We start from the raw sequence: 12,960 nt of genomic DNA, 5'->3' as shown, positions 1-12,960 counted from the left end.
GCCAGACCAACAGCAGGTGGCAATCTTGTGTTCCTTTCAAGCTCCTGCTGAGAGGTCAGTTTAGTAAGGCGGCCCGAGGGGGGTGGAGCTAGCGGGTCGGTCCGCCCCTACGGAAGAATCCCGCAGGGAGTCCCGGCGTGGGGTACCTAGCAACTGCATCTCCTGCTGGGCTAACTTTGGTGGCCGGTCTGAGCTCTCAGCGAGGCTTAGCACCGCCAACTAGTAGCCACAGGTATGTCAGTGTTGGGAGAGCCCCTCTGATGCTTTTAGTTAATAATTTCCTAAAATTGGCAAAGCCGTTTATTATGTCTCCTGCGGCTGTTTTGAGTTTCTCCTACTCAAGAGCACTTAGAACTTATGTAGCCTCACTATGGGCGAAGGTTCGATTTGCATGCATCCTGGATATGGAAAACGGCTGGAAAGCATTCTTGGCACAGAGAGGTCAAGCGACTGGAAGTTGAAGGGGCAGAGCCCAGCCGGAGCTAGGACCCGGGTCCCTGCTACGCCCAGAGCAGCGTCACCACAACTCCGCCCCCGGGTGGGCGTCTTTGCAGAGCGCCCGCAGGTTCCCAGCCCGCCCCGCGCCCCCCGGTGCGCATTCTCAGTCCGGCCCCGGCGGTGCACCTCCCACCCGGGTCCTCCATCCCCGGCGGGTGTGCTCGCGGGGGGAAACTGAGGCTGGGAGCGTGCTTGTGAGCACGTTCTTTCCTCAGCCCACACCCACAAACTGCAAAGCTACCGTGCCCTCCTGAGACCCGCATGGAACAGCGTGGAAGGGCGGGAGGAAGGGGAGGGGGCCGAAAGCGAGCAGGGTCTGTGGAGTCGGCTGGTCCTGCCACACTCAAGATGGCGGCGCGGCAGCGGCAAGGTCCCTCAGAGGCGGTACCAGCGCATGCGCAGCGCGGAGTCCCGGCCCGGGACACAAGATGGCGGCAGCGGCGCTGGGGAGGGCGAGGCGGAGGCGGCAAAACGGGAGGTCGAGCAGAACGTGTAGCCGCGTCCCCGCGAGTCCGCTCCGGGCAGGTAAGAGCCCCAGGAAGCCATGGTCCCGCGGCGAGCCGCTCCGGGGTCCGGGGATCCGAAGCCGGGCAGCGGTGGCCCCTCTGGCGCTTTCCGCTCGGGGCCACCGCTTGCCCTATCTCTGCCGCCGCCGCCATCTTAGGCCCACGGGTGGGCGGCCGGGCCGGTGGCTTGGGTGAGGGAGGTGGGCCCGGAGAGCGCGGGCGGAGCGGCCTCTAGGGCCCTTCCGCTGCTGCCGCCGCCACCGCCTTTGTGTCGGGCTCCGACTCTGAGTCGCCTCAGCCCGGGGGCGGGAGCGCGCGGTGGGGCGGGGGGCGGAGCCCGGGAGATGGGCTGGCGCGCGCGCGCCAAACAGCCCGCCCCCGCCGGGGTTGGGGGGAGGGGAAGGTGTGCGCGTGCTCGGGTAGGGGGGAGCCCCCTCATTGAGCGTCCCTCGCGCCTGCGCACTTTGCAAGTCCTTTGACTCCGCCCTCCTGATTCAGTGGGGTTCTGATTGGTGCATTACTGAGATGGTCCCGCCCCATCTTTCTCCAATAACCGCGTTCTTTTCCTTCTCGTGCGTTCCTCCCGTTGCGCAGATACAGTTGTTTATTAAGCTGGTCGGCTCTGTGAGACTGCGGTATGCACGGGGGCGGGGAAGCCTTTGGAAAATAAAAACATTATCTTAATAATAGAGTTACTTCTTACTTAAGTGTACAATACGCCAAACTCTACGTATAGAGACCATCGAGGTCGAATGAGTCCTGTTTATAAGTCGGAAGGCGTTAGACGGACCTGGACCCCGGGTCTGCCCAAACCCAGAGCAGGTTCTTCGGTCATCGACCGGCTGCTCCCAAATCACCTGGGAAATTAAGAAAAATTCTTTAATCGTAAAAAATTGGTCAAGGTTTGAAGCGGTGTAAAATTTGTCATCGCGTTTCCCGGTCCCGCCTTTTGGGGTGTGTTTTAAGAAACACAAATTCTTGTGTATCTCTCCTTCCCGTTCCTGACTCCTAGGACGTGAAGCGAGGGACAGGAATCTGAATTGTTTTACAAGCCCTCGTGATGCCCAGTCGCTTTGAAAAAACTCCAGTGTCCCCATTTGGCCTCTAAGCTGTGCTGTTCTTGCTGCCTCTGCGTAGTTCAGCTACGGAGTGCATTAGTGTCACAAGATAATTTGTTGGGGAAACTGTCAATAAAAGTGGACATACTGTGTTACATAATCCGTTAACATGTATGATGATTATTGTGGTTTTAAAGGATTGACTTTTTTTCGCTCACTGTGGGTGGCTTGGTAGTCCCCCCCACCCCCGCCCCGAGATTTGATATGTACAGTTGGCCCTTGATCAACACAGGGGTTGGGGCACTGATCCCGGTTCATCTGGAAATCCCAGTAGAACTTTGGACTCCCCACAACTTTACTAATAGCCTACTGTGGACCGGAAGACTTACTGGTAACATAGGTAGTGGATGAACATGGGTTTTGTTCATTATGTGTATTATACAGTGTATTCTTAAAATAAAGTCAGCTAGGGAAAATCAAATGTTAATGAGAAAATCATAAGGAAGTGTAAATACATTTATAGTAGCACACTGCGATGAGAAAACTGCGTATAAGTGGACCCACTCTGTTCAGACGTGTGTCATACAAGGGCCAAATGGTGTGTCCGCTTTTCTCTTGTCTTAGGGATATTTTGGTTGATAGGAGCAGTTACACAGTTTTTGGGGTCCAGTGTGCAAAATGAAAACATGGGCTCCCTTGTTAAAAACTTATTAGAAACTTCAAAACAGCAACCGTAGAGCCTGAAACCAGGCGTAGTGCCCTCCACAACACAGGGCCTGTGTGCCTGCAGGCTGCAAGTCTGAAGGTGAAGCTTTCGGTTTGCAGAATTTGAGAAGTATCATTTTCGTCCCTTAAACCCCAGATCTCCCGCAGTGTTCCTTGCCTTGGGGGCTCCCAACTTGCTCCGCATCATTGCCTCTTTTGCTGCTGTCCCTGCGCTGCAGCATTTCACAGGTTTGTGACTCTCTCTTCTATTTGCTCTGCAGTTGCTGATGCAAGGAATTTCCTGGGCCCCCGTCCACTCCACTGCTGACCAGCCCACCCACCTGCGCTGAGCCTTCCTGCAGGCCTCCCCCCTGCCTCTGTGGGACCCTGTGACGTGGGGGTCCATCTGATTGGAGAAGAAAACCCTCTCATGCTAGCGTTGCAGACCCCAGAGGGTGAGAAAAAGAGGGACCTTTTTCAGGCTTGAGACATATGGGCTCAGCCCCAAGGCACCAGGAATCCCTCCTCCCCAGAGAATCAAGCTTTTTCTCCCCTCGGTTAGTGGTTCTGAACCTTTTTGTTATCATGGCCCCTTCTGGTTGTATGTATGTCCTCTCGCTCCGTCCATTTTTACTGCCAAACTGTACCGACAAAGTAATCGTTTGCTTTTCCCTTTCCAAATTAACGAAGACATCTATGACTGAGTGTACAAATAAAATTAATGTCCCAGTGATTCCTATGATGTTGTCAACAGCCAATCAGAGCTTCTGATCACCATGAGATAATCAGTGTGACCACAACGAGTTGATAAAATTTCAGCAAGCAAAGATAACTGATGTTTCAACATGCTTTTGTGCCTTTTTGTGGGTAAATGATTTCTTGGGGTGCTGTGACATATTGAGAACAACTTTGGGATCACCAATTCAATCTTGGTTGGGCACCTAGGAGTCTAACAGCCAGATTGGGAAATCACTGGCCACCGAGGCTTGTGCTGGATGTACTGGGTGGGAGTCATGGAGAATACAAATCCGAAGGAGCTGACCTGCTTCCTGGTATTTAAAGTAAATTTTCACCTGGGAATTAGGAAGGACTGAATTAGGTATTTCTTCTCAGTCCCACTGGTTTCTTTAGCAACAGATTGTTTCCTGCCCTGAAGCACAGAATGAGGCAGCCACTTAGAGGCCGTGTCCCCTCTGGGCTGCACTCTGTTCCAGTTAGATTTTATTGGAGAGGAACAGGAAAGAGGAGGATTTACTGTTCTTTTTTTGTGGGAATAGCTTTTCAAGGGCAGACCCTGTTCTGTCTTCTGTGCCACTCTGTGCTTTGTAAATATTTGCAGAATGAATAGAGTTCCTATTGGGTCCAGGGACCCTGCTGAGCACTGGACAGTCGTGAACTGGACCCAGTTCCTAGCCCTGGGAGTTCTGATCATCTGATGGGTAGACAAACCCCGCTGACAGGATTGAGTGCCACAGTGGAGGTATTCATGGCCCTGCAGAGGGGCTCTGACCACCTTGCTTGGGGTGGGGCGTGACGTTCAGAGGCCAGGAATGCTTCCTGGAACATGTGAACATCATGACAAGCCAGGTGGAGAATTGGGAGAGTATGTCAGGAAGAAGGAGCAACAGGAGTGCTCCCATTTCTAGTTGCAGGAACTGCGACTTAGATCCCAGGGCTCCTCTGGTACCACACCAGCCCTCCAGGGACAGGACTGGATTGATATCTTCACATCTGCAAGTGGTCACTGGGGCTCTCAGTGGATTGTAATGGGTGGGTGAGGGGTGGAGCTGACGTCCGTGTCCTGCTGGCCTGATACCCTTCGGTCCTCTGTGTGGCAGGTCCGGTGTGGGTGCTGAGATGGCCAATGAGAATCACGGCAGCCCCCGGGAGGAAGCGTCCCTGCTGAGTCACTCCCCAGGCACCTCCAATCAGAGCCAGCCCTGTTCTCCAAAGCCCATCCGCCTGGTGCAGGACCTTCCAGGTACTGGCGAGGGGCAGGGTAGGGTGGCGGGGTAGGAAGGATGCCTCAGGAGCAGCGCTGACCCCAGCTGGGTTCCGTGCTTGTTTGCAGAGGAGCTGGTGCATGCGGGCTGGGAGAAGTGCTGGAGCCGGAGGGAGAACCGTCCCTACTACTTCAACCGATTCACCAACCAGTCCTTGTGGGAGATGCCTGTGCTAGGCCAGCATGACGTGATCGTGAGTGCCAGTCCAGGGAAGGGCTCCCAAGCAGCTTCTAGCATCTGGGACTTCCTCAAGTCTATCTTGAGCACCTGTTATGTGCCTAGCCCTGTCTTGGGACCTGGGGATACAATGACACGCAGACACAGCCCCTGCCCTCATGGAACCTACACTCAAATAGGGGAGATGGACACGTAAAGAATTGATTGTAATCGTGTGTGATACTGAACTTGAGCTCCATGTTGGGCACTGTGCCTGTGGTGCAGTTGTGAGCAACTGGTCCTGCCCTTGCACACTCAGGGGGCCCACAGTTTGCTGAGGAGCCGGTAGGATCACAGTGTGGCACACGTGTGAAGACTAGCATTGGATTGCACCAGGGACCCTGGTCTGCTCGTGGGGAGGGAAGGGGACAGGGAATGCTTCTCCTTGAATTAGCATTTAAGGTGACAAAGTTAGTGAAGTGAAAGTTGTTAGTGGGGAGAAGCACGTTCTAGGAGCTGAAGTGCCCACGTGAGGGGGCTGTCTGGCAGGAACATGGGCTTCTGGATCCCTATCAGGTAGGGCAGACTTTCCTTACTGGGCATAATTAAGCAGGTTGGCACCCCCATTTTGCAGATGAAGACACCGAAGGTCAGAGATGGGAAATGACTGGCCCAAGATCTCTAGCCAGTAGGCGGCAGAGCTGGACTCAAACCTGATGTGACTTCAGGGCCACCCTGCCTGCCATCACTCATTCTCAGCGTCACCAAAAGAGTTTTGTCATAGGGCCTTGCTCTTTAAAAAAAAAAAAAAAGAATTTCTTGAATTTTTCCCTTTATTCCTCTCATTCTCATGTTTAAGGAGGAGAAGTTAACATGTACAGAGGGGTCCTCTCATGCCAGATGTCCTATTAAACTGGTCATATTCACAGACTCACTGAATCATCTTTCCAGCAGGAGGTCGGGCCTATTTAGCATGGTCATTGTGAAGATGAGGGAATTAGGAAGGGCCGTAACTCTCCCAAGGTCACACAACTGTAAGAGGCAGACAGGAGTGGAACCCAGTGCTCTTTCTGTATCCTAGCCCCCTTTGCTCTTGGAGCAGTAGGAGCAGGGGGCAGGAGGGCATCAGGATTCCGTATTCGTGGGACTCTTAAGCCACTAGCCCTGGTTGCAACTGTGCTGGTCTCCCTCCACCAGTCGGACCCTTTGGGGCTGAATGCGACCCCACTGCCCCAAGACTCAAGCTTGGTGGAAACCCCCCCGGCTGAGAACAGGCCCCGAAAGCGGCAGCTCTCGGAAGAGCAGCCAAGCGGCAATGGTGTAAAGAAGCCCAAGGTGAGCATCTTCGGGCTGTGAGGGCGTGGCTGGTAAGCGGCTGCCCCAGGTGGGCAGCCAACAGGTTCCCTGCGAGGGCTGGGCAGTGGCAGGTCGGTCAGGAGGGGGCCTGGGGCACAACTCACCACTGTGCCAGTGCACTAGCTGTAGGCTGGCTCTCCTGACCCTGGTGCTTTTTACTTTTTTGCTCTAGATTGAAATCCCCGTGACACCCACAGGCCCGTCGGTGCCTAGCTCCCCCAGTATCCCAGGAACCCCAACACTGAAAATGTGGGGGACATCCCCTGAAGATAAACAGCAGGCAGCTCTCCTCCGACCCACTGAGTGAGTCCCTGCCTATTGACTTGGGGGCATCCAGTGTTGATGTAGTCTGGGACCGTGGGGTATGGCGGCAGGCGGAGCACCCCTCCTTCCTTGCCTCTACTTTCCTCTTCGTTCCTTTCTGTGCCACAAGGGTGTACTGGGATCTGGACATCCAGACCAACGCTGTCATCAAGCACCGGGGGCCTTCAGAGGTGCTGCCCCCGCACCCCGAGGTGGAGCTGCTTCGCTCCCAGCTCATCCTCAAGCTTCGGCAGCACTACCGGGAGCTGTGCCAGCAGCGAGAGGGTAACTGCCTCCTGGGCCTCCGGACCCTTGTTTCCACCCACCCTTAGCCAAGAGCTGGGCTTGGGAATGGTGCAGCAGAGCCTAGCAGTTGAGCGCGTAGGCTTGCTGGAGCCCCAGCTCCACTAACCCCTTACAGAAAGGGGGTCTGGCATCAGTAACCGCAAAAGCCATCATTAGCACTTCCAGGATGCCTGCCATCTGTCAGGTACGTGTGAAGCCTTTTCATGTGTCTGTAAGAGGGCATGAAAACCAGAGTACCTGGACCTCGCAGCGTTGCTACAAGGAGGAAGTGGAGTGGGAAGTCCTCAGTAAGCTGCGGCTTTTATTCGTTAGTAAAGAAGCCTGCTTAACTCGCTGAAACGGTGTTTCTCCTTTTCCCTTTTACTCTTAAGTAACATTTACTAACACTCTAGAAAACTCGCAATTCTCAGTCTACCTGGGGAGGGGTTGCCTAGAGGCGGGGCTCCTGATGTAATAGGCCGTGCCATTTACTGCTGCCCCTCTGGTGCCTGCATGCCCCCTGTGGGCTGGGCCAGTGTGCAGGCTGCTGACCGAGCCAGACCTTCACCAGCTTGTCTGTCCCGCAGGCATCGAGCCCCCACGAGAATCTTTCAACCGCTGGATGCTGGAGCGCAAGGTTGTGGATAAAGGCTCTGACCCCCTGTTGCCAAGCAACTGTGAACCAGTCGTGTCACCCTCCATGTTTCGTGAAATCATGAATGACATTCCCATCAGGTACAGGCCCAGAGCTGGGGCCAACTTGGTGGGGTGGAGGGGTGGGTGTTGGTGTGTGTGCGGCCACTCCTGTATCAAAGGGCTCTCACTCTGCCTGCTCTCGGTCCCAGGTTATCCCGAATCAAGTTCCGGGAGGAAGCCAAGCGCCTGCTCTTTAAATACGCAGAAGCGGCAAGGCGGCTCATTGAATCCAGGTTTGCTCTCTCCTGTCCCCAGTAGGTTGGGTGTGTGATCAGAGTGGGGAGGTCCTGGGCTCTCTGGCCCATCTCATGGAGCTCGGCATCACTCTTTGCGGCAGAAGGCAGCCAGTTCCCAGAGGCAGCACGGGGGCTGTGAGGGATGCCTTGATGCCCGAATGTCAGTGTGGGGGGGGGGGGAGTAAGTGTGGAGCAGATGCCCGACTGTTGGCTCCATCACATGCCCTCAACTGGCAGGAGTGCGTCCCCCGACAGCAGGAAGGTGGTCAAATGGAACGTGGAGGACACCTTCAGCTGGCTGCGGAAGGACCACTCCGCCTCCAAGGAGGACTACATGGTGAGTGGCCCCGGGTAAGGAGGCTGGTGGAAAGGCTCTGTGGCTCCTTCCTTCAGCTGCCTGCCTAGGCTGGGCAGGGGCCCCCAGCAGACCTTTGATGCTTGTCGGTCCCCAAAGTTCTGCATGTAGAGATATTTGTCCAGGCTCCGGCTCCGTCCTAAAGACGGTCTCCATTAAGGTTCTTAATGGAATCCTGTGCTCAGCCACACACTGTAAGTAGCTGCTTTTTCAACTTACACCACAGCAAAGAGCTGGCACCAGATTCAATGCCCTGCTTTACTGCGTCCACAATGATTCCATTTTCTGGCCCAGACCTGTCACTTCTTTAAGTCTCCACCAGCACTAGCAATGGGCTTTCTTTTCAGGACCATTTTTCACAAGAGGCAAGGTTTCGCACTTCACGATAGTAACTGTACTTGACACGTAGAGTGACAAAGGTAGGTGTACTCACTAGCCAGAGTGACTCATTTTCACTCATCACTTTCACACGTGTGATTCAGGAAAATAACAAATGCCTAGTTAAATCCTTGCCAGTTGCTAAAAGCTCAGATTTCGAATCTGCAATGACCAAGTACCCTGTTTTGTTATGGTCTCTTCACTGTGGTAGATGGCAAGTGCTTTATGAGCAGGGACTGTACCTGGTTTGTCTGTCTCCCCAGCAGTTATCATGGCACCTGGCACAGTGTAACTCCCATTATAGGTGCTGGCATTTACTGAACACTTGCTGTATGGCAGGGGCTCAGTTAAGCCCTTAATGGGAATGATCACATTTAATACTCAAACTGCCTTATCCGGTAAGTACTTTGTGTTCCTTAACAGTGGAGGACTAAATTCAGAGATGACAAGGGACTTGTCCAAGTGACACAGCTACTGTGCTAGTAGCAGAGCTGGTATCAAAAACGAGGACTGCTGGAACCCACCAGCCCTCCCCCAGTAGCTCCCTGGAGCCCTGATCAGGAGTGTCTCCTCCAGGACCGCCTGGAGCACCTGCGGAGGCAGTGTGGCCCCCACGTGTCAGCCGCAGCAAAGGACTCCGTGGAGGGAATCTGTAGTAAGATCTACCACATCTCCCTGGAGTATGTCAAACGGATCCGTGAGAAGCACCTTGCCATCCTCAAGGAAAACAACATCCCAGGTAGGGAGCCCATGGCAGGGAGCCAACTGTGAGGCCCCAACTCTGTTTCCTGGGCCCTGACTGAGGGGACAAGCGAGGCTAACCCTCCAGGCCACAGGCTGATTTGGGGGAGCCTGTTTCCCCCAGCAGTGTCTGGGGCAGGACCTGCTGTCCTGGGGCTCAGGGGTTTCAGCCCTCCTCTAGGAACTGGAGAAGGGCTGGGGAAAGGGGAAGGCAGAAGGCGGTGAATGTGGTGAAGACAGGCTGGGGGTAAGCAGTTAGGTGGACTTCTCCCCACACTGCAGTCTCGTGCCTGGCCACAGGCTCGGACGTGAACTTGGGTAACTCTGAGTGCTTGGCCCAGAAAGCTCTAGGCCTACACCTAGGCCTAGGCAAGCGATGCAGTTCTCATACTCCTGCCTGGAAAACTGGGGGCCTGTGTCAGTACAGAACTGGGGGCCTGTGTCAGTACAGAACATGCTGGCCTAGGCCACCAGCTCTTGCCCTTGCCAGCTGCCTGGCTGTTAATGTTGTCACCAAACCGTCTGAGCTGCATTCTGCTCCTCTATGGGACGAGACTTACCTCCCCTGGTTACTGGGACACGCATGTGAAGGACCCAGTGCACAGCAGGCATGGAGGCTGTCCAGGGTTCCAGGGTGAGAATTAGCAGAGCCGGGGCAGGGTGGCCTCTCACTGCTCTCCCTGCCCACAGAGGAGGTGGAGGCCCCAGAAGTGGAGCCCCGCCTGGTGTACTGTTACCCAGTACGGTTGGCCGTGTCTGCGCCCCCCATGCCCAGTGTGGAGATGCATATGGAGAATAATGTGGTCTGCATCCGGTATAAGGGAGAGATGGTCAAAGTCAGCCGCAACTACTTTAGCAAGCTGGTAAGAGCTGGGGTCAAGGGGAGGCAGGTCCCCCCAGGTGGGAGAGGGGAAGGCTGGCTCCTTCTGGAGCCAGCATCCTCCGCAGGAGGCCAGCGAGGAGGAGGGGGCGCTGTTGAAGGCCTTTGCTCTCTGTCCCACAGTGGCTGCTTTACCGCTACAGCTGCATTGACGACTCTGCCTTTGAGAGGTTCCTGCCCCGAGTCTGGTGTCTCCTCCGACGGTACCAGGTACAGGCCTGGGGCAGCAGGGGCGGGCTCCGCTGGAGGGCGGGGAGAAGGCTAAGGCCAGGGGACTGACGGCGGTGGCCACTGTGCAGATGATGTTTGGCGTCGGCCTCTACGAGGGGACAGGCCTGCAGGGATCGCTGCCTGTGCACGTCTTTGAGGCCCTCCACCGGCTCTTCGGCGTCACCTTTGAGTGCTTCGCCTCGCCCCTCAACTGCTACTTCCGCCAGTACTGCTCTGCCTTCCCGGACACAGATGGCTACTTCGGCTCCCGAGGGTGAGAGCCGGGGGCTGCTGGGGCCCTTCTGCCCGGGCCCAGGAAGGGCTCCTCTAGAGCAGAGAGATCCCACCTGGGCCAGCAACTTCCTAATGCTTTTGGGTTTGGGAGTCCGGCAGTGTTGGGTGTAGTCTCTGCCTTCAGAACTCTTGCTGTGTGATCTCAGACGGGTCTCTATTTCCGGGAGCCTAATTGCCCGTAACCCAGCCTGCAGGTTTCTCGGTGAATTAGCCCAGGCTGGGGTAGGAGCACGTGGTCCAGGCACCGAGAGGCTCGGGAAGTGGTACTTCAGACGTCGGAGACCTTTCAGACTAACTGGGAGGGTGGAGGGGAGTGAGCGTGGGTGAAAGGAGACCTAGCCTCCAGTTGGAAGACAGGCCTGAGCCAATAAGGGGAAAGGCTCAGTAGCTGGGAACTACCAGCTGGGGCTTGTGCTGTGGTGTCTGAACTGGGTTTGAGTCCCTGCCCTTCTACTAAGTGGCTTGGTGGACTTGGCCACCAAGCCTGAGCCTCTCCATCCTCAGCCCTTCAATGGAGTTGGCGACACCTTGTCCCAGGATGAATTCTGGGTTAGTGTTGGCCTAGGGCCTGACCAGGGCCCATCCCTTCAACAATGTGGGAGCAGCACCCATTTCTGGTGGAGGGCCTGGGTCCTGGTAGGACTTAGAATGCTCACCTCTGTCCCCAGGCCCTGCCTGGACTTCTCCCCGCTGAGTGGTTCCTTTGAGGCCAACCCTCCGTTCTGCGAGGAGCTCATGGATGCCATGGTCTCTCACTTCGAGGTTGGTGTGCTGCTGTGGGTGGGGGGCAGGGGTGGCACGTAGGATTGCCAGCCACCTGGAGGGCAGCCTTTGATGTCCACCCTGTGCCCCCTCCCGTAGAAACTGCTCGAGAGCTCACCAGAGCCCCTGTCCTTCATCGTGTTCATCCCCGAGTGGCGAGAACCCCCCACGCCGGCGCTCACCCGCATGGAGCAGAGCCGCTTCAAACGCCACCAGCTGGTCCTGCCTGCCTTCGAGCACGAGTACCGCAGTGGCTCCCAGCACGTCTGCAAGAAGTGGGTGCCCGGGGAGGGCGAGGGTGGGGTGGGGGAGGAGGGCCAGGCTGATCATGCCAGGCCGAGCCCCACCCTGAGCTGTTCCTTTGTCCACAGGGAAGAAATGCACTACAAGGCTGTCCACAACACGGCCGTGCTCTTCCTACAGAATGACCCCGGCTTTGCCAAGTGGGGGCCGACGCCGGAGCGGCTGCAGGAGCTGAGCTCCGCCTACCGGCAGTCAGGCCGCAGCCATGGCTCCGGCTCCTCTTCTTCCTCGGAGAACAAGGACCGGGACTCGGGCCGTGAACAGGGCCCTAGCCGCGAGCCTCACCCCACTTAACACATCCTGCGGGGAGGAGGAGCCCCAGGGTGCTGGTATGGACTGCTGGGACTCGGGCCTCTTGGGGCAGAGCAGACCCCAGGACCCTCCCCCTGAGGTGGCAGCGGGACTCAGGCTGCCAGTGTCATAGGAAGATTATGGCTCTGCCAGGGCTCCCCCTCCCTGCCCGATCCCCCAACTCCTCACCTCAAACTCACTCCGACTCCTGTGTAAATAGGTCCCATCCCTTCCCTTCCTCCCCCCAATCCCAACCATCTTATCGCCATCTTGTTTCATTTGTAAAAGGAAATACAGAAACCCCCATAAGAATGTGTGAGGGTCTTGAGGGCAGAGAAGGTGGAGAACCTGGAGTTAGTCCTGGAACCACACCCTCTACATCGAGGCTCACCTTCTTAGGATCCCCCGGGTCTTCGCACCCCAACCCAGGCTCCAGTGTCTTAAGTTCTCGCCCTGCTGGCCCCCAGCTGGGTCCCTGCTAGCCCCGCCTGTGTCTGGCGAGTCTGGGGTCCAGAGCCCTGCGTCGTCTGTCGGCAGGCCCCGGACTCCCACAGCCAGGCCTGCAGTCCTACCTCCAGGGAGCAGAGGATGGGGGCTGTGCCCAGGAATAGAGCTGGACTCCTGCTCGACCCAGAGCCTCCACAGCAAGGGGGCAGCCAGGATTCATAGTCCGGGCTCAGTGGGAAGAGCAGCCCGGAGCCGCCATGGGTTTCAGGGTACGGTCTCCGTGCGGACAGGTAGCTGGCTGTGCTGCCCTCTGAGGACCTCTAGGCCTGGAGCAGATGTTCTCCTGGGGCCCAGGAGAGGGAAAGAAGGTCTGAAGGTGCTCAGGGGGTTCTTACCAGCTCAGCCATCTCCCCCAGTATCAGGCCTCAGCCCCACGGGCCTGCCCTGCTGCTGGGCCACCACACTTAAAGGGGCAGGGCGGGCCTCACTGTGGGGCC

At 56.5% G+C, this 12,960-nt stretch overlaps 1 protein-coding gene across 2 annotated transcripts; it reads left to right on the top strand.

The window, feature by feature from the left end:
* Nucleotides 1-882: 882 nt before the first annotated feature.
* Nucleotides 883-12,332, top strand: PCIF1 (phosphorylated CTD interacting factor 1). Of its 2 annotated transcripts, none has more exons than XM_080814272.1 (17): nucleotides 883-1,023; nucleotides 3,049-3,222; nucleotides 4,606-4,748; nucleotides 4,839-4,963; nucleotides 6,124-6,261; nucleotides 6,455-6,585; nucleotides 6,716-6,870; nucleotides 7,458-7,605; nucleotides 7,716-7,799; nucleotides 8,040-8,139; nucleotides 9,112-9,274; nucleotides 9,967-10,139; nucleotides 10,280-10,366; nucleotides 10,456-10,640; nucleotides 11,329-11,422; nucleotides 11,522-11,697; nucleotides 11,794-12,332. In XM_080814272.1, exons 3-17 carry the CDS (start codon nucleotides 4,625-4,627, stop codon nucleotides 12,017-12,019), a joined length of 2,109 nt encoding a protein of 702 aa, XP_080670398.1. In that variant the 5' UTR covers nucleotides 883-1,023; nucleotides 3,049-3,222; nucleotides 4,606-4,624; the 3' UTR covers nucleotides 12,020-12,332. The 2 variants fall into 2 exon arrangements, with proteins under 2 accessions (XP_080670398.1, XP_080670397.1); XM_080814271.1 differs by having other exon boundaries at nucleotides 3,049-3,324.
* The last annotated feature ends 628 nt before the right edge of the window (nucleotides 12,333-12,960 follow it).

This window comes from Martes martes, assembly GCF_963455335.1.
Source record: "Martes martes genome assembly, chromosome: 9".
Taxonomy (NCBI): Eukaryota; Metazoa; Chordata; class Mammalia; order Carnivora; family Mustelidae; genus Martes; species Martes martes.
The sequence above is the reverse complement of the archived record's forward strand: the minus strand, read 5'-3'. Positions and strand labels throughout refer to the sequence as shown.